General features: G+C 54.7%; 2 protein-coding genes across 5 annotated transcripts; both read left to right on the forward strand.

Annotated features, from left to right (window-relative positions):
* Nucleotides 1-463: 463 nt before the first annotated feature.
* Nucleotides 464-10,670, forward strand: SLC26A6 (solute carrier family 26 member 6). Of its 4 annotated transcripts, XM_045530298.1 has the most exons (22): nucleotides 487-568; nucleotides 1,230-2,223; nucleotides 2,318-2,470; nucleotides 2,552-2,691; nucleotides 2,861-2,971; nucleotides 3,553-3,698; nucleotides 3,880-4,044; nucleotides 4,122-4,274; nucleotides 4,620-4,702; nucleotides 4,780-4,927; nucleotides 5,200-5,313; nucleotides 5,442-5,519; nucleotides 5,844-5,939; nucleotides 6,025-6,131; nucleotides 6,279-6,348; nucleotides 7,388-7,480; nucleotides 7,564-7,671; nucleotides 8,007-8,099; nucleotides 9,322-9,498; nucleotides 9,692-9,746; nucleotides 10,005-10,141; nucleotides 10,383-10,670. In XM_045530298.1, the coding sequence occupies exons 2-22, from the start codon at nucleotides 2,156-2,158 to the stop codon at nucleotides 10,395-10,397; spliced, it is 2,310 nt and encodes a 769-aa protein (XP_045386254.1). In that variant the 5' UTR covers nucleotides 487-568; nucleotides 1,230-2,155; the 3' UTR covers nucleotides 10,398-10,670. The 4 variants fall into 4 exon arrangements, with proteins under 4 accessions (XP_045386255.1, XP_045386254.1, XP_045386257.1 ...); XM_045530299.1 differs by lacking the exon at nucleotides 1,230-2,223 and having other exon boundaries at nucleotides 464-568; XM_045530301.1 differs by lacking the exons at nucleotides 487-568; nucleotides 1,230-2,223 and adding an exon at nucleotides 997-1,192.
* A 1,030-nt stretch (nucleotides 10,671-11,700) lies between these two features.
* Nucleotides 11,701-13,304, forward strand: TMEM89 (transmembrane protein 89). Its single transcript, XM_045530302.1, has 2 exons — nucleotides 11,701-12,702; nucleotides 13,119-13,304. Exons 1-2 carry the CDS (start codon nucleotides 12,406-12,408, stop codon nucleotides 13,302-13,304), a joined length of 483 nt encoding a protein of 160 aa, XP_045386258.1. The 5' UTR covers nucleotides 11,701-12,405.
* The last annotated feature ends 7,762 nt before the right edge of the window (nucleotides 13,305-21,066 follow it).

The raw sequence follows: 21,066 nt of genomic DNA on the forward strand, positions 1-21,066 counted from the left end.
GCCTAGCTTCAGAGGGAAAGCCTGAGGGTGGCGCCCTAAGCTGGAGGCATGAGAAGCACAGACCTGGATCCTCCACCAAGAGTTAAGGCTGGCGTTACCGGACACCCCCCAAGGCCCCCTGACCACTCGGGGGTTTCTCCTCCCCACTCCGCGGGTACTCTGCGCAAAGCCAAGACAGAAAAGCAGCTCTATCCCACACAGGGGCCTGGGGGCGCGGCTACAGCCAGCCCAGCGCTGGTCCTTAGCTCCAGTTCTGCAGTCCCACCGGGCTCGGGAAAGAGGGCTGGGCGAGCAGCAATGGGGAGTGCGAGCCAGACCTCCGGGCAGGAAGGGGTTAAATCTTCGATCTCAGGGTTCTCGGGGCCTGGGGAGCGTCCCTTAAACCCCGCCCCCGCACGCTGATTGGCCCAAGCCTTCCCGGTGCTGCCCCGGGATTAGTCCCCGGGAGCGCGCCGCCGGCCTCGCAGCGGCCCTGGCGCCGCCTTCCGGCGCTTAGCGGCCCGGAGCAGGAGCTGTTAGGAGCGGCGGCCAGGCGTGTGCGAGCTATGGGGCTGTCGGAGGCGTCCGGGTGAGTGCAGGGCGCGGCCGGGTTCTCCGTGTCCGCGAGGTGTGGGCCCTGCGTGAGCGCCAGACCTGGAGCAGGCATCTCCCGCCTGCGATCGCCTGTTTGTCGATTTTCTGCAGGCGGCCGCCGGTCGGCAGCTAGGGATGGGGGTGGGAGCCGACGCGCCCCCAGCCCCTGCGGGCTGTGCGGGTAGCTGCCGGAGTGCTGCCCGAGGGCTAACCGGGGGCGCAGGGAGGCAGCAGCGTGCAGAAGAGCCCGGGCTGGGGCGCGTGGGGGCCTGGAGGTTGCTGCAAGAGAGTCCCTGGCCGGGGCCCGCGGGTTAACTGCTTTCACCTGGGGCCCGGGGCAACCCAAATCTACACCTGACCGGGGAATGAGCTCTCAGGCCCTTCTGGCTGTGCCCTCCTAGAGGGAGGGGCCAACGATCTAGGCTTCGCCCTCTGGGCTCGGGTCCAGCGTTGTGGGGGAGAGAGTCCTTGAAAAAGACCTAAGCGACTCACTGAGGAGGGGAGTGAGAGGGGGCTCTAAGATCTGGAGACAGCGGTGCCAAGAATCTCTGAGGATCTTCCTCGCACCCACTCCACTCTCTCCTCCAACCGGGACATCCAGTTTAGAGGCCCTTCCCAGGTGAGTTCCTGTCCCTCACATGGGATTCTCTCCCCAGCTCAGAGCTTCTCCCAGATCACAACTTTCCTGCTAGGTGAAAGCTTCCCCAACAGGCTAGAGCTTTCCCCAGGTAACATCCCCCTCTTTGAGATACATTCCCAGGTGAGTACTTTCTCCCAATCCGTGTGGGAGCCTCCCCTCCGGGTCAGAGCTTCCCCTAGATGAGAGTACCCCGCAGGTCAGAACCCTCTGCCCCTGGGTCTCCTGTTCCCAGGTGAAATCTTTCTCCCACTTCAGGTAGGAGCCTCTGGACAGATAAGAGATTTTGGCTGGGTGTTGAAAGTTTTCCTGGCAGGTCAGAGTTCCTTCTAGGTGATGATTCCCCTGAGAGCTCCTATTCCCAGGTGAAATCTTTCTGCTGCTTCAAGTGGGCACTTTCCTTTCTAGCTGGGAGCCTCTCCCTCTAGGTGAGAGCTTCCGGCTCCAGGAAAGATCCCCTTCTCAGGTGAAAGCCATCCCTTGGTTGTCCCAGACTAGGCCTGAGCTGGCTAAACCTGGACCCTGGGGTTGGAGGCCCAGGGGCAACCTTGGCCTTAACACATTCCTTCCCTTAGAGAGGAGGGTCTCATCTGGAGGCCTGAGGCTTGGAGAGGGAGTTGCTTGAAGAACTGGACTCCTGGTTTGCTGCATCTCTTCCCTGAGTGTTCTCTCAGCCAGTCAGCACTGGGCTTCTGGGGTAGCTGGATAAGGACTTGGGGACTGGACACAGACTAGCTGGGGGAAGACAAGGAGCTGGGAGAAAGGGGCTAGGAGGGGTGGCCAGCCTTGGTCCCAAAGCAGAATGCTCCGGGCTGGGCAGCCACACCTGGGCTGAAGGTGCGAGTCCTGCTGTGTTCATCCTGCTCTCCCTTGTTGGGGGACTTTGGCCCAGAAATAGGCTTCCATCAGCCAAAGTTCAGGTACTGCCCCTGCCTGGGTGTGGGCATGGGGCCCACAGGGGCAGGCTGGGACTGGACCTACTGTACCTTGATCTTGGGGCCTGGAAAAATCAGGTAAGTGACTCTTTGGTTCCAGGTGGAGGTGTGGGGGAGGTTGGATCAGGGGTGTGCTCACAGTATCTCTGTGGTCTCACCACCCCATACTAAGGGACGTGCAGGTACAGCTGTCTGCAACCCAGGCAATGGAGCTGCACAGGCGAGACTACCGCATGGAACGGCCACTGCTGAACCAGGAGCAGCTGGAGGAGCTGGGACACTGGAGCTCAGCACCTAGGACCCATCAGTGGCGAGTCTGGTTTCAGTAAGGCCAAGGGTGGAGGTCTGGGGGCTGTGGCAGGGCCCAGGTAGTCCCTGTCCCTGATACTTACCCTCATGTCCTCAGGTGCTCCTATGCCCGAGTCCGTGCCCTTCTGCTGCAACGCCTCCCAGTTTTGGTCTGGTTACCCCGGTATCCCGTGCGTGACTGGCTCCTGGGTGACTTGTTATCTGGCCTGAGTGTGGCCATCATGCAGCTTCCACAGGGTGAGCCCCCTCCAGGCCTTGGCCTGGAAGCCTTGTGGTCTGTGAACCCCCCACACCTGAAGCCACGACCTCTGACCCTGGAACTATGGTGCCTGACCCAGGGCTGGGATTCCCCTACCCTTTTGCGACCCTGGCCTCCAAGCCTGCATTGCTACCCTCCTACCCCCAGGCTTGGCCTATGCTCTCCTGGCTGGGTTGCCCCCTGTGTTTGGCCTCTACAGCTCCTTCTACCCTGTCTTCATCTACTTTCTGTTTGGTACTTCCCGGCACATCTCTGTGGGTAAGTAGAGTCAGGCCTACCCTTCAGGAGGGTGCCCACATCCACCATGGAGGACAGGGAGAAGGAGGGCTGGGAAATCAGAAGAGCTTGGGGAAAAGGGCAATATTGGTGCTGGGTCACTGGGAGGCTAGCCCACAGGTCATGCCCAGGCAGGACTAGGGGACTGACTGTAGGACCACAGATTCAGGACACCTCAAAGCCCTGGCTCTGGGAAAATGTGAGTGGGTGAGGCAGCTTGAAGGGCCTGGAGCTTAGCAGAGACCTGACCAGCCTGAGGCAGGCCCTGACCCCTTCCCCACTCCATAGAGAGCCTCTGTGTCCCTGGGCCAACAGACACAGGTGGGGCAGGGTGGCTGATGCAGGGCCAGCATTTCTAGTCAACCTTAAGAGCCTGTGAGCTCAAGGTTCACTCCTGACCCTGGCCATGCCTAACCACCAGCGCCTATACACCTCATTTGTACAGCCGTAGTCTGAGGATGTTTGTCCAGAACTGGACGTCTCCTGGCCTCTCTCTTAAGACCAGAGCTCTAGGGTATGGCAGTGTCCTCTCCCCTTCAGACCTGCCCTGACTGTCCCTGCAGGGACCTTTGCTATCATGTCTGTGATGGTGGGCAGTGTGACAGAATCCTTGGCCCCGGCCTCGAACTCCACGGTCAACGAGACATCCACAGATGCTGCCCGGGTGCAGCTGGCCTCCACGCTCAGCGTCTTGGTCGGCCTCTTCCAGGTGTGGAACAGTCAGGAGTATGTGTTCCCCCCACTCCCTTGCAGTTCCCCTGAGTGTCTGCCCAGCTCCGCCCGCCTCCTCTTGCTGTCTACTCATCCCCGTCTGATCCCATGTGCCCTGGGCTTCTCTTCAGCCACCCCGGGACCCCTGCCTCCCTTGACTACCCCTGGCCACTTCACAGGTGGGGCTGGGCCTGGTCCACTTCGGCTTCGTGGTCACCTACCTGTCAGAGCCTCTGGTTCGTGGCTATACCACAGCTGCGTCTGTGCAGGTCTTCGTCTCGCAGCTCAAGTATGTGTTTGGCCTCCGTCTGAACAGCTACTCTGGGCCACTGTCCCTCATCTATGTGAGTGACGGAGGGAGGAGGGATGGGTAGGTGTGCCCCGTGGCCTTGCATGCTGGCTGTGACCCGCCTCTCCACAGACAGTGCTGGAGGTCTGCTGGAAGCTGCCCCAGAGTGTGGTTGGCACCGTGGTCACCGCACTTGTGGCAGGGGTGGTGCTCGTGATGGTGAAGCTGTTGAATGACAAGCTGCAGCCGCATCTGCCTGTGCCAATACCCGGGGAACTGCTCACGGTTCGGGTGCCAGGAGTGGGGGTGCGGGGAGAAGGGCAGGTCAGGATGGGTCCCTGCCACGTGGGTAGCCTCCAGGTGTTTGAGGGCCAGCTGGCGTGAGCGCTGGGGAGCATTCCGAGTATGAGGGGACCACAGAGGAAACCCCTGTCGTGGTGTCTTCCTACCCCTGACAGCATCTCCCCATGCCCAAAATGGTGTTGTCTATGTCACCCCATCAGTGACTCCTCCCCGCCCCTCTGAAGAAGGTTTTGTCCCAGTGTCTCCCTCCTCACCTCAGAGTGGTTTATTCACCCTCCCCCTACTCTGATGCCAGCACCTCCCTCCCCAACCCTGTTCTCCCAACAGCTCATCGGGGCCACAGGCATCTCCTACGGCGTGGACCTGCAGCACAGATTTGGGGTTGATGTCGTGGGTGACATCCCTCCAGGGTGAGCTCCCGTCAGGCCAGGGAGGGTTGGGCAGCCGGGCCAGGACCTTCCTTTGGCCTCACAGATGCTTTTCACAGGCTGGTGCCCCCAGTGGCCCCCAGCCCCCAGCTGTTCGCAAAGCTTGTGGGAAACGCCTTTGCCATCGCTGTGGTTGGGTTCGCCATTGCCATCTCACTGGGGAAGATCTTCGCTCTGAGGCATGGCTACCGGGTGGACAGCAACCAGGTCTGGGTGACGTGGGGCATGTAGGAGACATCCAGGTGTATGGGGGCCCCAGGGACAGGGGGAGGGAGGACCAGGTGGGACACAGGGAAATGACAGATGTGCTGGGGCCATGGGGGGAACTGAGGGTGGGATAACAGGATATGTGGGCAGCACCCAGTCTTTGGGGGCAATTTTGTGGGGATGGAGGTTGGGGATGTATAGGCCTAGGCACAGTGGGACAGTGACCAGGCACTTCTAGGAAGTCTCCTCACATCCACATTCCCCTCCACCAGGAACTAGTGGCCCTTGGCCTCAGCAACCTCGTCGGGGGCATCTTCCAGTGCTTCCCCGTGAGTTGTTCTATGTCTCGGAGCCTGGTGCAGGAGAGCACCGGGGGCAACACGCAGGTGGGCTTTGGGTGCGAGTATGGGTGTGTCTGTGTGCACACCCACACTGTGTGCTTTGCCAATGTGTGCACTGCTCCCCCCACCCCTGCTCTCTCCAACTCCCTCACCCCTGCTTCCCCACCTGACAGGTTGCTGGAGCCGTTTCTTCTCTTTTTATCCTCCTCGTCATTGTCAAACTTGGAGAACTCTTCAAAGAGCTGCCCAAGGTGAGACCCCACCCCACCCAGCCAGGGTGCAGGTCCTTGGCCAGGCCAGGGGCTCAGATCAGTCAGTCTAGTCCCAGGTAAGGGGCGAGGATACAAGGTTACATCGTGTTTCTTAAGGCTGAGATCTTTGGGGTGGGATTTGGAGTCAAGGGTCAGGGGTTAGAACCTTTCAAAGATCCAAGTTGTTAGGATCAGGGGATGGGTGGTACTTAGTGTCAGTTGTGGTTCTGTCCAACTTGAGGTCAGTCTGGGTCATGCCTGGGTGGTCAGGTTGTCAGCATCTGGGCACCTCTCAACGGCCCCTGGCAATGTCCCCCCACCCAGGCAGTGCTGGCGGCCACCATTATCGTGAACCTGAAGGGCATGCTGATGCAGTTCACTGACATATGCTCCCTCTGGAAGGCTAACCGTGCAGATCTGGTGAGAAGCCTGGGGATCCCAGGGCTGGGATTCGGGGCCTCAGCCCCAAGCTCCACTCAATTTGACCATTGCCCTCTGTTCTCAGCTCATCTGGCTGGTGACCTTTGTGGCCACCATCTTGCTGAACCTGGACCTTGGCCTGGCAGTTGCAATAGTCTTTTCTCTGCTGCTCCTGGTGGTCCGGACACAGCTGTGAGTCAACCATGCCGGTCCCCCCCCTTCCAGCTAGTCAGGGGGCTCCACACTGCCTCCCCTCAGCTGTCCCCACAACCCCGGGACCTCGGGCTCCTTCATACCCCCTTGTTGCCTCCTCTTCTTGAACTCACTCTCTCCCCACAGGCCCCACTACTCTGTCCTGGGGCGGTTGCCAGACACAGACATTTACAGAGATGTGGCCGAGTACGCAGAGGTGAACAGCAGGGGCGGTGCAGGAGGACAGCGTGGGTGGGGTGGGATGGACAGAATGAGCCTTTGTCAGTCCCTTCCACACCTGGCCAGGCAGGATGCTGGGGGCTGAGGCACTTTGGCTTTGATCCTTGGAATTTCAAGGGAGGAATTGGGAGTCTGTGACCCCTACCAGGGGTCTCAGGGGCTGCAAAGGGGCAGAGGAAGAGTGGACAGAACTGGGTCTGGGGGCCCGGGGAGGGGTCTGCCCTGGAGCCAGCAGCACAGGCCCCATCCTGCGGAGCAGCTGTGGGTCAGGACCCGGAGGGGCAGGGTCCCAGGGCACCAGGATGTAGCGGGGCTGTTTCTCAATCTGATCAGTGGGGGTTACTAAGTCCCCAGTCATTCATTTACCTCCTGAGAAATCCTGGGCCAGGTGCTGGGAACATAGGTGGGAGACTCTAGAATAAAACAAGCCCATTCACCCTAACACGGAGCCTTGAAGGCTGAGCACAGTGGGACTAGGCGGCTTGAGGGGAGGAACCAAGGGACCAAGATGTGGGAAAGGACATGAGGGGAGTAGCCCAGCTGGATGGAAAGGGGGTGCCACATTGTGCAGGTCTGGATGCCAAGCAGAGACCGGGGCTGTGTGCCGAATGGGGTGGGAGCACAGGAAGGTCTGGTTGGGATGACGGGAGATGCGTACAGACCACAGGACAGGGGTTGGAGACCCAAGAGAAGGGCTAAGAGCCTCTGAAACCTGGCCTAGGTAGTGGCAGAAGGGCAGGAGAGGTGGGGAGGCTGTGTCCTGGAGGAAGGCCTTGCTGGGCCTGCCAAGAGCCTGGGCAGGGGAGAGGGAGCGGGATGGGCAGGATGACTCCACCACGCTCCTATGCTTGTGGCCCAAGCCTCTGGGAGGGCGTGGGCCGCAGGCAGGAGTAGAGTGTTGGATGGTGGCATTCGGTGGTGGCGGCCCTCTGGCACTCCCAGGGAGGGAAGGTTGGAGAACAGATGCAGCAGAGGGAGAGAAGGGCTCAGCTACCCCAAGCCCCCTCCATCCCCAGGCCAGGGAGGTCCCGGGTGTGAAGATCTTCCGCTCCTCAACCACCATGTACTTTGCCAATGCTGAGCTCTACAGTGATGCGCTGAAACAGAGGGTGAGGCATGGGGTCCCCAGGGTGGGTGTCAGGGCCCCGGCTTCCCGGAGCACCCACCCCCCTTCCCTGACGTTTGCCCCCAGTGTGGTGTGGACGTGGACCACCTCATCTCCCGGAAGAAGAAGCTGCTCAGGAAGCAGGAGAAGCTAAAGCTGAAGCAACTGCGGAAAGAGAAGGAGCTCCAGAAGCAGGCAGGGCCCGTTAGATGGCGACTCTGACCCCTGCCTGCTCTCGGCCTCTGCCCGCTGCCCTGCAGTCGGACCCAGCCTTTCTCTCGGCCTCCTGACTCCTCATCCCCACGCCTCACCCCTCCCGCTTTCTCCCTCTTGTCCCCAGCGACCCTGCCTCCCACGCCTGGCAGGTCAGGGCTGTGGGTGGTGGTTTGTTTTTCTCCCATCTCCCGAACCAGCGACAGTGTGGACCATCAGGGTCCTCTTCCATTTTATGGCTATTCCTGGAACTGGTCGGCATGGCTGTCAGGGCAGCTGGGATAGCTCCTTCCCGTCCCCGCTCTTCCCTGGCCTAGGCCGCCTCCTCCAAGGGCACCTCAGTTTCCATTAATGTCAACACCAGCCTCGATGACATCAAGAGCAACAATGTGGAGGACTCCAAGGCCAAGGTGAGGCTGGAGGTGGGAGAGGAGGGCCCAGACGTGAGTATCCACAGATGTCCCAAGAGGAAAGCTGTGAACCCACCGCTGGGTTCCAGGACATTGTGCTGGTAGCAGGAGGAATGGGGTGATGGACCAGATGCTCTGTGGGGACATCTCTAGTGATATGCTATAGAATTCTGCTTGTGGCCCTCTTGTCTAGAATCTCAGGCCTAGATGAAGACCTTGGATTTGTAGATGCCATAGGATCCCACAGTCTGTGCTAATGGGTAGAGGGAAGGGATTGGATATATGGGGAAAAAACCTAGGGGTCAAAGCCAGGTACAGTGGCACAAGCCTGTAGTCCCAGCTACTCAGGAGGCTGAGGCAGGAGGATGCCTTGAGGCCATGAGTTTGAATCCAGCCCACGCAACACAATGAGACCCTGACTCAAAAAAACCTTGGGGGTCAAAGGGGATGCCAAGCTCAATGAGAGACTCGGACAGGGCTGCCCAGGTGTCCATGTGCGAGTGTGTGCACGTGAACGCATGTGTCTATTCTGGTCTGCCCTGGGGCCCCTACCCACTCCACCCTGGCTGGCTGAGGATGTGACAGTCTCCTGGCACCTTCCCTTCTTGTGTCCCTATTTAGCCTGGGCCCAGGAGGTAACAGAACAGGGTGTGCATGTCTGGGTGTGTTCTCCTGCATGTCCCCATGTGTCCTTCCTGTCTTTTTTTTTTTTTTTTTTGAAACAGAGTGTCACTTTGTTGCCCTGGCTAGAGTGAGTGCCGTGGCGTCAGCCTAGCTCACAGCAACCTCAAACTCCTGGGCTCAGGCAATCCTTCTGCCTCAGCCTCCTGAGTAGCTGGGACTACAGGCATGTGCCACCATGCCCGGCTAATTTTTTCTATATATATTTTAGTTGGCCAGCTAATTTGTTTCTATTTTTAGCAGAGTCAGGGTCTCGCTCTTGCTCAGGCTGGTCTCGAACTCCTGACCTCGAGCGATCCACCCGCCTCGGCCTCCCAGAGTGCTAGGATTACAGGCGTGAGCCACCACGCCAGGCCTCTTCCTGTCTTTGCTTACATACATGGCTCCCCCATGTCTGTGCTCGTGTCCCATGTGTGCCCCCATCTGTGTGTGTTTATATACAGGCCCCCACATCTGACCTGTGTGTCCTGCATGTCTGTGCACATTCCCTGCCCTCACCCCCTCTTGGGTGGCCCTTGCAGCATGTCTGGTTTCCTACCAGGTGAGCCCAGGGGATGAGCCGCAAGAAACAGCGGCCAGTGGTCAGGAAGATGCCAAGGCCCCGCATGTGTCCACACTGAAGGCCCTGGGCCTGCCTCAGCCGGATTTCCATAGCCTCGTCCTGGACTTGAGTGCCCTCTCCTTCGTGGACACTGTGTGCCTCAAGAGCCTGAAGAGCGTAAGGGGCTGGGCCAGGCTGAGGCCCCTTGAGCCCCCATACTGGCCCCATAACTGGCCCTGAGAGCCCTCTGAGCCTCTGATTTCCCGAACCCTCCCAGCTCCCCGTTTATACTCCCTCCCTCAAGCCTGCCTGAGTCACCCCTCTGAGTCCCTGAGCCTCCCTCTGAGTCTGGCCCCCTTTTCTGCGGCAGATTTTCCGTGACTTCCGGGAGATCGAGGTGGAGGTGTACATGGCAGCCTGCCACAGTGCGTGCAGTGGGGACAGCAGGCGGGATCTGGGAAGGGGATGGGACTCTTTTGGCCAAGGAAAAGGTCTGCCAGGCAGCACAAGGAAACAGTCTCTGAAACTGGAGATCAGAGGTGTCCTCAGAGGCAGGAATGACTGGGGTTTAACTTTAGCCTTAGGGGAGGTCGGGGTGATGGGGTCAGGGCATTCTGCTGGTTCCCGGGGGGCGGGTTCCTGGTGGTTCTGAGAGTCAGGGGAGACCTACTCCTTGCCTACAGGCCCTGTGGTCGCCCAGCTTGAGGCTGGACATTTCTTCGATGCATCCATCACTAAGAAGCATCTCTTTGCCTCTGTCCATGACGCTGTCTCCTTTGCCCTCCAACACCCGAAGTCTGGCCCCGACAGCACTGTTTTGGTGAGCTGACCTCTGAGCCGTTGAACTCTTTTTTGTTAATCTGTTGCTTGTCCTCACCCCGGCCCCAACTCCAAGAAGTCTGTCCTGGTGACCATGGCTCTGCCCCCAGTGGACCCACTGCCTTCCACTCCTGCCTTTGTATACAGTTGCTCCTGGGGGCAGGGGTTTGGTTTCCCAGGGCTGGGGGTTGGTATGTGCCCTTTGGAAACTGACTGGAGCCTCCCCTCCTCTGCCCATTCAGGCCACCAGACTCTGACCGTGCTGCCACTCTGCCTGAGACTGCCTACCTACCTCTGGAGGCTGTGACGAGGCACCCTTCAGAAGCCCCCCACCCCTGGGCTGCCTCCAGGTGCCACCCAGGAGTCCGCTCCGTGCAAACACACACATAACTCAGGGATGGAGGTCCTGGGACTCCAAGTCAGTGCTCCAGGCCGGGGACAGGGTACTGCAGTGAGGCTGGCACTGCCCAGATGCGGGGAGGGAGCTGGTGCATATTTTCACCCTCTGGAATAAAGATTTTTCTTCCCAACTGCAGGCTCTGCTGTGGCTTGGTGTGGGTTTGGTGGTCCACAGCTCTGGCTCCTGGCCCTTCTTATGCCCCAGTGGGGTCAGAAGTTGGGGAGAAGATTGAAGGAGGTGAGGGCCAGGCAGGGAGAGTCCAGAGAAGGAGAGCTGGGGCATCCCAGGTTCAGGTTTCCCCCAGCTGAGCGTAGCGCAGTCCCTGTGTCCTCAGCTGTGAAATAGCTGGAGTCGGAGCTGCTTCTCAGGAATGGTCCATTCTCAGGGATACCTGATGAGGTGCAGGGCAGGGCGGGTGCCACTGGGCAGCCCCCGGAGGGTGCAGAGTGAACACCTAAGCAACCAGCTGAGGAAGAGCAGCTGTTCACCATTTAAAAATAAGAATAAGCATGATCGGTTTGCTGGGGAAGAATGCCTGTTCATAGAATTAGATCACCTGGCCTTGGCAGAGCACTGTCAGCCAAGAAGCATGTGTCGATTTCTGCCACAAAGCGCCAACATCTGGGCTTGTGGCCTGGCAGGCGGGGGCGCTTTGGACCAGCTGCTGTACTGCGTGATAGCAGGGGAGGGGCGGTGCTAGGGTCATCTGGGCCTCAGCGTGCTCAGCAGTAGAGCAGAGGTGGTAGCAGGGCCTGCTTCACGGGTTGCTCGTTATTCCATGAGCAAATGCCGGGAAATGCTTAGAACAGGGCTGGGCTCAGGTCCCTCCTGAAAATGTATGAGCTTTGCTGCTCATCAGGTACTGACCAGGTGCCAGGTCTGTGCTGGGCACTGGGTGCGGCCCTGAGAGTAGACAGAGGCTGCCCTGCCCTCCAAGTCACTGAGGCACCCTTGCCCAGTTCTGTTTTATCTCGGCCTGTGTCAGTGCCTGGCACTGCCCTCTCCCCACCCGCAGAAGCTCACGTAGGAAGTCAGAGCTTTTCGTGTGCTCTGTCACGCCATGTCCCAGCACAAGGCACAGTGCCTGGTGGCTGCTCCGTAAATATTGATCGATTGAAACTCATATGCTGGATCGGGAAGCAGACCTCAAACAAGGAGGTGCAGGTACTTAGAAACATGTTGGAGTAAATAAAGCAGGGTCACATGAGAGAGAAGGGACTGTGTTACCCAAGATGGTCGTGGGAGGGAGTCTCAGGGAGCAGGTGACACTTGACCTGAAACTCCAGCCGTGAGAAGGTGACTTTTCCAGAGTGGGAAACGGTGCTCCTGGCACAGGGAGCCCCCGGCGTGCTCGGGGAGGCCTGCGGGAGGCAGGAGCAGCTTGGAGGGAAGCGAGCAGGAGGGGAGACTCCCAGGCCAGTGCGAGCCTTTAGGCTTTATTTGGTTAGTGAGGGGAGTGTGGGCTTTGACCCCACATCTTTGAGTGATCACCCTGCTGCCACGTGGACTGTGAGCTGGGGCTGAGTGTAGGAACCAGTGAGCAGCTCAGTTGTACTGGCCTTGGTCGGCCTGGGGGTGCTGTCCACGTGGAGAGCAGCAGGCTGCAGGGGCTGTGGGGTGTTTGGATTTTAGGGGCTAGATGATGAGTGAGGAGATGGCAGCTGTGGGAGAAACAGTCCCTCAGTCCTGGGCCAGCCAGGCCAACTGGGAGAGTGGGAACCAGGCCCCAGGCCTCCCATTCTCCCCCAGCCCTGGAGCCCAGCCCCCTGCCCCTTCCATTTTCTAGCCAGGCTAGAACCTGCTCCCGGGGGAGGGGCGTTTGCCTGTTGCCAGGTGCCCAGGTTCCGGCCACACTAGCCACGGCCATGCTGCCTGTGCTGCCCTCACTGTCCTTGCTGCTCCTGCTGGCGACGACTGCCCCCAGCTATGCCTGGTCACGGCCCCTCTGGTACCAGGTGGGGCTGGACTTGCAGCCCTGGGGGTGCCAGCCAAACAGCATGGAGGGCTGCGGGACCAGCCTGGACTGCCGTGGCTATTGGATGGACCTGGGAGCGAACCACGTCTACCCTGTGGCTGGGGTCACACTCACCACCACCATGATGATGCTGATGGTCAGCCGCAGGGTGCTGCAGCGGCGGCGCCTACAGGCCACCAAGGTTGAGGTGAACACAACTCTCCTCTGTCGCCTCCGCTTATACCCAGTGGGTCTGTCCCCTCCGCCCAGCCCTTCCTCATCTGCCCATCTTGTGACCTGTGGGCCTCCTGCCCCCTGCTCGTACCCCATTGTCCCTGCATCTGTCCACATGTCTCCACGGGACCCACGTCCACCACCCATCAGCTCCTGACCCTTTCCCACACCAGTACCCTGCCCCATCTGTCCCCCTTCAGTGCCCTGTTCTCATCTAGCCCCCATGGGCCCTGTGACCACCCTAGCCCACAAGAGACCCTCAGTGGTCTTCCATCGCCCTGTCCCCTTCCCATCTCCTCTGGGCACTGTCCCACACCCTCCTCCCCAGCTCCATTGCTGCCCCTCACTTGTCCCTCCACTCTCCCTCCTGCCTCTTGGTTCTATTCTCAGCACCCGCAGGTGACCACTGAACCCTGTGGACCCTGGAAACAGCAGGCCCCAATCTCGGACCGCACTATACTGCTTGGAGTCCTGCACATGCTGGATGCCCTCCTGGTCCATATCGAGAGCCACCTACGGTGTCTAGCCAACCAGCAACAAATCCAAATAAAGGGGACTTCCACCCAGAATGGGTGACCTAGCACATGCCTGACTTTGCCTGATGGCCAGCGGGGTGGGGATGGCCTGAGGCCCTGGGCCAGGGCTCAAGCCTTTGCATCTGTTCCCCCCAGGCCTATCTGGACCCTGTGTCCCCTTTCCACTCTAGTAGCCAGCAGACCCATTGAGGCCTTGGTGCCTAGGATGGGTGGGCAGGTGAGGCCCAGGCTGGCTCACACCAGCTGACCATTCCTCCCTAAGGATCCCACCCACAAATGCAACTGTTCCTCTGGCCTGATTGGCACTGGGGGATCCCCAGTGTGGCAGAAAACTTGACTACCAGGGAAGACTTGGGGTTTCAAGGAGGACTTCCCAGAGGAGGTGACAACCTGGCTGAGTCCTGAGGAGCAATGGGTGTGGGGAGGCATATCCAGGTGGAGGTGTCACTCTGAGCAGAGGCCACGTGCTGAGTTTGGTACTCTGCACACGCTGCTGAGGTGGGCAGTGCCCAGTCATACGGGGCCTCGAGTGCCAAGTGATGATCACGGGCTTTTCCAGCGCACAGGGGGAGCCAACGAGGGGCCTGGTCAGCTAAGAAGGTGGGTGGGGGGCAATGGTGAGGCTGGAGCCAGATCCCAAGGGTCTCTGATAGGGGACTGAGAGCCCTGGGTCCCCACTCACTGTGAAGTCCCACCCACTCCTTTGCATCACCCACCCTTGTCCCCATCCATCTCGGAGGTTTACAGGGGAGCTGTCCTCATGACTGTAGTCCTGCCACCAAAAAGGCATCTGGCTCTGGTTTCTGTCTTCCCTGGCCCTGTAAGATCGTTCTCCAGGGTGTCAACTGCTCCGAGTCTTCAATAGCAGCCACTCCACAGATCCCTGGCTCCTGCCTGGCCCCCCAGCTCAGGCCTAGCAGCCCCAACCGCCTTTGTTGCTACGGCAGCCTCAGACAAGCTCTGATGTCTCAGTGGTGCTTGCTCCAAGGCCCCTGGAAAAGGAGTGAGGGCCAAACCTCCCCAAAGGGTCCTCACTCCTTCCTCCCTTCCTTATACCATAGGTGATCCAGGGTGAGTTGGGCCTGAGGCATATGCATTTTTAGGGTCCTGTTTTAAAAAACTACAACATTATGAATTCAAAAATAGAAACAGAAGTGAATTAAAATAATAAGGAAAGCTGGGCACGATGGCTTGCATCTATAATCCGAGCACTTTGGGAGACTGAGGTGGGAGGATCACTTGAGCCCAGGAGTTTGAGGTTGCTGTGAGCTATGATGATGCCACTGCACTTTAGCCAGGGCAACACAGTGAGACTCTGTCTCAAAAAAAAAAAGCAACTGAACACCCCTCCTCACAACCCCCAACCCCTTCATATTAAAAAAACCAAAACACTTTTGTGCATTAAATGACACTATCAAGAAAAGACAGCCCAAGCCGAGCACGGTGGCTCACGCCTGTAATCCTCACACTCTGAGAGGCCAAGGCGGGTGGATCGTTTCAGCTCAGGAGTTCGAGACCAGCCTGAGCAAGAGCAAGACCCCTGTCTCTACTAAAAAAATGGAAAGAAATTAGCTGGACAATTAAAAATATATATATAAAAAAAATTAGCCGGGCATGATGGCACATGCCTGTAGTCTCAGCTACTCGGGAGGCTGAAGCAGGAGGATCACTTGAGCCCAGGAGTTTGAGGTTGCTGTGAGCTAGGCTGATGCCACAGCACTCACTCTAGCCAGGGCAACAAAGTGACACTCTGTCTCAAAAAAAAAAAAAAAAAAGGATAGCCCCCCCCAAAGGGAATATGTTTACAAATCATATATAATAAGAGATTAATATCCAGATAATATAAAAATTTCCATGACTCAATAACAAAAAAACAAACAACCCAGTTAAAAAATGGACAGCCAAACACGATAGCATGTGCTTGTAGTCCCAGCTACTAGGGAGGCTGAGTGGGGAGGATCTCTTAAACCTGGGAGTTCAAGTCCCCCTTAGGAAGCATAGCAAGACCCCCTTTCTGAAAAAAAAAAAAATTAAAAACTGGGCAAAAAACTTGAATAGATATTTCTCCAAAGAAGATATAGAAATGGCCAATAAGCATATTAAAAGATGTTCAATATCACTAGTCATTAGGGAAATGCAAATCAAAACCCAATGAGATGCCAATGCATACCCTTCAGGATGGCTGTTTTTAAAAACAAAATGATACAAAAAGAAAATAACGAATGGTGAGGATGTAGAGAAATCGGAAGCCTTGTGCTTGCTAGTGGGAATGTGAAATATTGCAGCTACGATGGGAAACAGTTTGGTTGTTCCTCAAAAAGCTAACCATAGAATTATCATATGATCCAGCAATTCCACTCGTAGGTATATACCAAAAGAATTGAAAGCGGGGACTCAAACAGATACTTGTATGCAAATGTTTACTGTAGCATTATTCACAATAGCCAAAAAGCAGTAAACTCAAGTGTCTATCAACAGATGAATGGATAAACAAAATGTGGTATCTACAGACAATGAAATATATTATTCAGCCATAAAAGTAATGAATTTTTTATACACACTACAACACAGATAAGCCTTGAAGACATTATGCTAAATGAAATTAACCAAATACAAAAGGACAAATACTTTTACTGACATGAGTTACTTAGAATAGGCAAATTCATAGAGATAGAAAGTAGAATAGAGGTTACCAGGGGCTTGGGGAAGTGGAGAAATGATAAGTTCTTTTTTTTTTTTTTTTTGAGACAGAGTCTCACTCCATTGCACTGAGTAGAGTGCCATGGCATCATCCTAGCTCACAGCAACCTCAAACTCCTGTCAAGCGATCCTCCTGCCTCAGCCTCCTGAGTAGCTGGGACTACAGGTGCGTACCATGATACCCAGCTAATTTTTATATTTTTAGTAGAGACAGGGGTCTCACTCTTGCTCAGGCTGGTCTCAAACTCCTGATCTCAAGCGATCCTACTGCCTCAGCCTCTCAGAGTGCTAGGATTACAGGCATGAGCCACCACGCCCAGCCATGAGTTATTTCTTAATGGGTACAGATCTTCTGTTTGGGATGATGAAAAAGTTCCAGAAATAGAGAGTGGTGATGATTGTGCAACATTGTGAATGTACTTAATGCCACTGAATTATATATTTAATTTTTTTTTTTTTTGAGACAGAGTCTCGCTCTGTTGCCTGGACTAGAGTGCCGTAGCGTCAGCCTAGCTCACAGCAACCTCAGGTTTCTGATCTCAAGCGATCCTCCTGCCTCAGCCTCCCGAGTAGCTGGGACTACAGGCATGCGCCACCATGCCTGGCTAATTTTTTTCTATATATTTTTAGCTGTCCAGATGATTTCTTTCTATTTTTAGTAGAGACAGGGTCTCGCTCTTGCTCAGGCGGGTCTTGAACTCCTGAGCTCAAAAGATCCTCCTGCCTCGGCCTCCCAGAGTGCTAGGATTACAGGCGTGAGCCACCGTACCCAGCCTGAATTTATGTTTAATAATGATTGAAGCACTATGTTTGATGTTATGTATATTTTAGTAAACTTTAAAAAATGACACAAAAAGAAAAATATGGAAGAATAAACAGGTGAATGTACCAAAATATTGAGTAAGAAGGGTAGGGTGAGTGCCAGAGCCCTCCCAGACAGAGCACAGCCCTCATGGACCTGGCACAAGTTTGAGAATCTCAGGACAGTAAAGGGGCCTCAGAGATGGATGGAGAAAAGAAGGCCTGGTCAGGAAATGGTGTTTCAAAATTTAGCTTGCAGTTTAGGGGAAAAGAGGATATTTTGACCTCACCCCACTCCATATACTAAGTAAATTACAAAAGATCAATGAGTCACTGAAGACTGTTGTTGCCAAATCGTTGCAATGGCCACTGCTTGCACTTGACCTTTTAGTAGTATTTCCTCTTTTGATCAGCCTCTTGAAAGGCATCCTTCCCTGGGTGCCTACAGCATCATCCCACTTCCTGGTTGTCACCCTGGCCTTCCCTTCTCACCGCAGGATAGCAGTGGAGGTGGAGAGAGAGGATAGGGGACTGGATTTAGAAATTATTTGGAATGGGATTTGTTGAAGGACTGGGTGTGGATTGTGGGAGCAAAGAGTCAAGGATGACTCCTACATTTCTAGCCTGAGCAACTGGGTTAAGGAAGTGTCATGTACTGAGATGAAGACAGTTATGGGAGGAACAGGTTTACGAGGTAAAGTGAAGAGTTCAACTTCAGCTGTGCTTAATCTGAGATGTCTGTTGGCCATCCAGGGGCGACGGTGAGCATGCTGATGGGAATACAGGAGCCATCAGCATACCCATGGATGGCACTGAAGCTGTGAGGCTGGACGGGACTAACAGAGAGCACGTGTTGATAAGGAAGGGAAGAGGTGTCAGGACAGAGCCCTGGGCCCTGGTTGTGTAGAAGCAGGGAGGTGGGACAAGAACATGGAGCCGATACTGCAGGGCACCAGGGCCCAGGTGCCCACCCCAGAAGTAGCCAGCATCCAGGAGGGTTTGGAAACACATAAGCAAACAGGTTTATTTATTTTCCCCCTTTTCCTCACAAGTAGCAATAATTATTATTATCACTGATAACAGTTATGTAACAGTTACTCTATGCCAGGCTCTATTCTATATCTTTTTTTTTCCGAAGGGGATATGGAGGGAGGGAGGGACACATGTGCTTTAGCAGATTCTGCCAAACAGTTTTCCAAAGTAGTTGTCCCATTTTACCCTCCCACCAGAAGTGTTTGAGAGTTCCAGTTGCTCCAGGTCCTAGCCAACACTTGAGATGGTCAGCCTTTTTACTTTTAGCACAGTGGTGGGTATGCAGTGGTATCATTGTGATGTGAGTTGCGTTTCCCCGAGGACTAGTAACATTGTATAACTTTTCATGTGTTTATTGGCCATTTGGTTATCCCTTTTTGTTCATTGAATTTTAACTCCCATTTTTCTTCTTAACAGTAAGATTAAACATATTTCTAAATGTTATTTGAATTTCCTTTTCAGTCAACTGTGTATCACGGTTTTGAACTTTTCTTTTCTTTTTTTTTTTTTTTTTTTTGAGACAGAGTCTCACTGTGTTGCCCGGGCTAGAGTGAGTGCCGTGGCGTCAGCCTAGCTCACAGCAACCTCAAACTCCTGGGCTTAAGCGATCCTACTGCCTCAGCCTCCTGAGTAGCTGGGACTACAGGCATGCGCCACCATGCCCGGCTCATTTTTTCTATATATATTTTAGTTGGCCAGATAATTTCTTTCTATTTTTAGTAGAGACGGGGTCTCGCTCTTGCTCAGGCTGGTCTCGAACTCCTGACCTCAAACGATCCACCCGCCTCGGCCTCCCAAAGTGCTAGGATTACAGGCGTGAGCCACCGCGACCGGCCTTGAACTTTTCTTGATTGGATTTTATTATGGATTGGTAAGAGCTCCATCTGTATTAGGGAAATTGGTTTTCTGTGATATGATTTGCAAATAGTTTTCCCAGTGTGTTTAACTGGTGTGTTGCTTCACAGACATTTTAAATTTTCATGTGGTTGATGTTGATCTTTTCTACCCTGGAGTGAATCAGCCCATTACTGCCCACTAAATCCTCCACCGCCCTCACTCCCTGTAGATGAAGCCCCAGCCACAAAGCATGGCCTATGAAGTCTTTTAGACCCCACCTCTGCCAGCCTCGCTGACTCCATCCTCTCCCTGCCCCCCCAACCCCCCCCCCCCCCCCGCCGGGCCTACTGTGCTCCAGCTTCAAGAGGCCTTCTTATACCTTGAAAACACCAGGCTTGTTCCCACCCTAGCACTTTTGCACTTGCCGTTCCCTCTACCTAGATTGTTTTTCCCCAGATCTTCATGTGGCCCTCGTCAATCAAGTCTTGACTCAAATATCCCCTCATTAGAGATGCCTCTGTTTGTGGAAAAACCAACTCAAGCTGTATTTTTCCTCTGTTCTCACACCATGACAACTTCTGTGACCAAATGTATGGGGTTTTCCCACACACACCAAACACATAATCAGTTCTGCTGTGGACACCAGCTGGTGTCCCCCAATTCAGTCCTGACACTATCTACCTGCAGATAGCATCCGATCCCACAGGGTGAGGGCTCAGTCCCCAAGACTGTCTCCTTTTCAGACATTAATTGCAAGTCCAGGCCTTTAGAACTTCAATTGGCTTCATGTTGGGGTTCCCATGACCCGCTCTTTGAACTCAATTTGCTGCAGCAGCTCACAAATCTCAGGGAGATTTGCTGGTTTATTACAAAGGATATTACAAAAGATACAGATGAAGAGATACGTAGGGCGAGGTGTGGAGGAAGGGGTACGGAGCTTCCATGCCCTCCCTGGGCGTGCCACCCTTTAGGAACTTTCATGTGTTGGCCTATTCGAAAGCTCTCCAACTCTGTCCTCTTGGGCCTTTCATGGAGACTTTATTAGATAACATGATTGACGACCGTGTAGAAATGGGATTGGACAAAAAGGGTAGGTTCTAATATGAATAGACTTAGTGGGCAAACCCAGGAAGGCCTGTCTGTTCAGATTCTTCTTGGCCTCTCCGTACAGCATTCCTTCCTGGAGGGTATGGGGCGGACCCCTTCTGAAATGGGACCTTGTGACCTACGATCAGACAAGGCAGGTCAGAGAATTTCTTCATAGTCAGCTCCAAGACAGAAAGTTAGGGGAGGATTCCTGCCTTGGGGAGAGAAAGGAACAGGTGAAAGGAGGGCAGGAGAAGGTCAGAGAGACAGATTCTATTTTCTGAGGCCTGCTCCTGAGGCCTAAAGTGATTCAACATTATAATAAAAGACTGTAACAAGGGCTGGACATGGTGGCTCGCACCTGTAATCCCAGAACTTTGGGAGGCCAAGGTGGGAGGATTGCTTGAGGCCAGGAATTCAAGACCAGCCTGAGTAACATAGTGAGACACTGTCTCTACAAAAGACTGCCTCGGCCTCCCAGAGTGCTAGGATTACAGGAGTGAACCACCACAAATGGCCCATTTCACTTTATTTTTTATTTCAAAAGCATAATTTTAGCCCACAAAATATTACTCAACACATACTGAGCTTCTTTTGTCTGATTTTTATAAAGATAGTTCTAAGAGTGATTTCCGGAAAGATTACAAATATAGAAACAAGATTAATCATGTATACCTGTAAAAGGAAGCGGAATTTAGAGGTATGCTTTGTTATTTCAAAAGTAACACATATTTTTTGCAAAAATAAAAAAATCTGTATTAAAATAATACAGAAGTGTAAAAATGGCAGCCTTCTTTCCCTTCCCTGCAATCCATTTTCCAGAAGTCACCCAGCTGAAAGTTTAGAGTATGTTCCTGTAGATTTTTTTTTCTGTGGTCTACTAGGAAAGGCATGCTATTTTTTCTTCTGTTTTGGTTTTGTTTGTTTTGTTTTTCAAACAAGGAATCCTATTTTACAAACTAATCTCTAAATTGTTCCTTTTTTCTTAGCAATATACAGTATTGTTAAACTCCCTCCAGGTCAACTCTCTGAAGCTACTTCATTGTTTTAAAGAGAAAACTGACTTTCAGCAGCTGTCTCGTAGTCCCAGGATTCTACGCTGGTGCTTTAACCCCTGGACTCGGACCCGCCGACACTCTGCTTTCCACGGATGGAAGTGGGAGACGGACGCGACGGCGGGCGTCCCCTCGCGGCTGATGGACAGCCAGGTAGAACGATACAGGGACCGTGGACGCACGGACAGAACCAGAGACCGCTGTGGTCAATAATTCCAGCTCCCGCCAGGGGGCGGCCGAGCGCCAAGTCTGCGGTACTGCGCTTGCGTCTCGGGCGCCATCGCGGCCACT

Source organism: Lemur catta, chromosome 18 (genome assembly GCF_020740605.2).
Source record: "Lemur catta isolate mLemCat1 chromosome 18, mLemCat1.pri, whole genome shotgun sequence".
Taxonomy (NCBI): Eukaryota; Metazoa; Chordata; class Mammalia; order Primates; family Lemuridae; genus Lemur; species Lemur catta.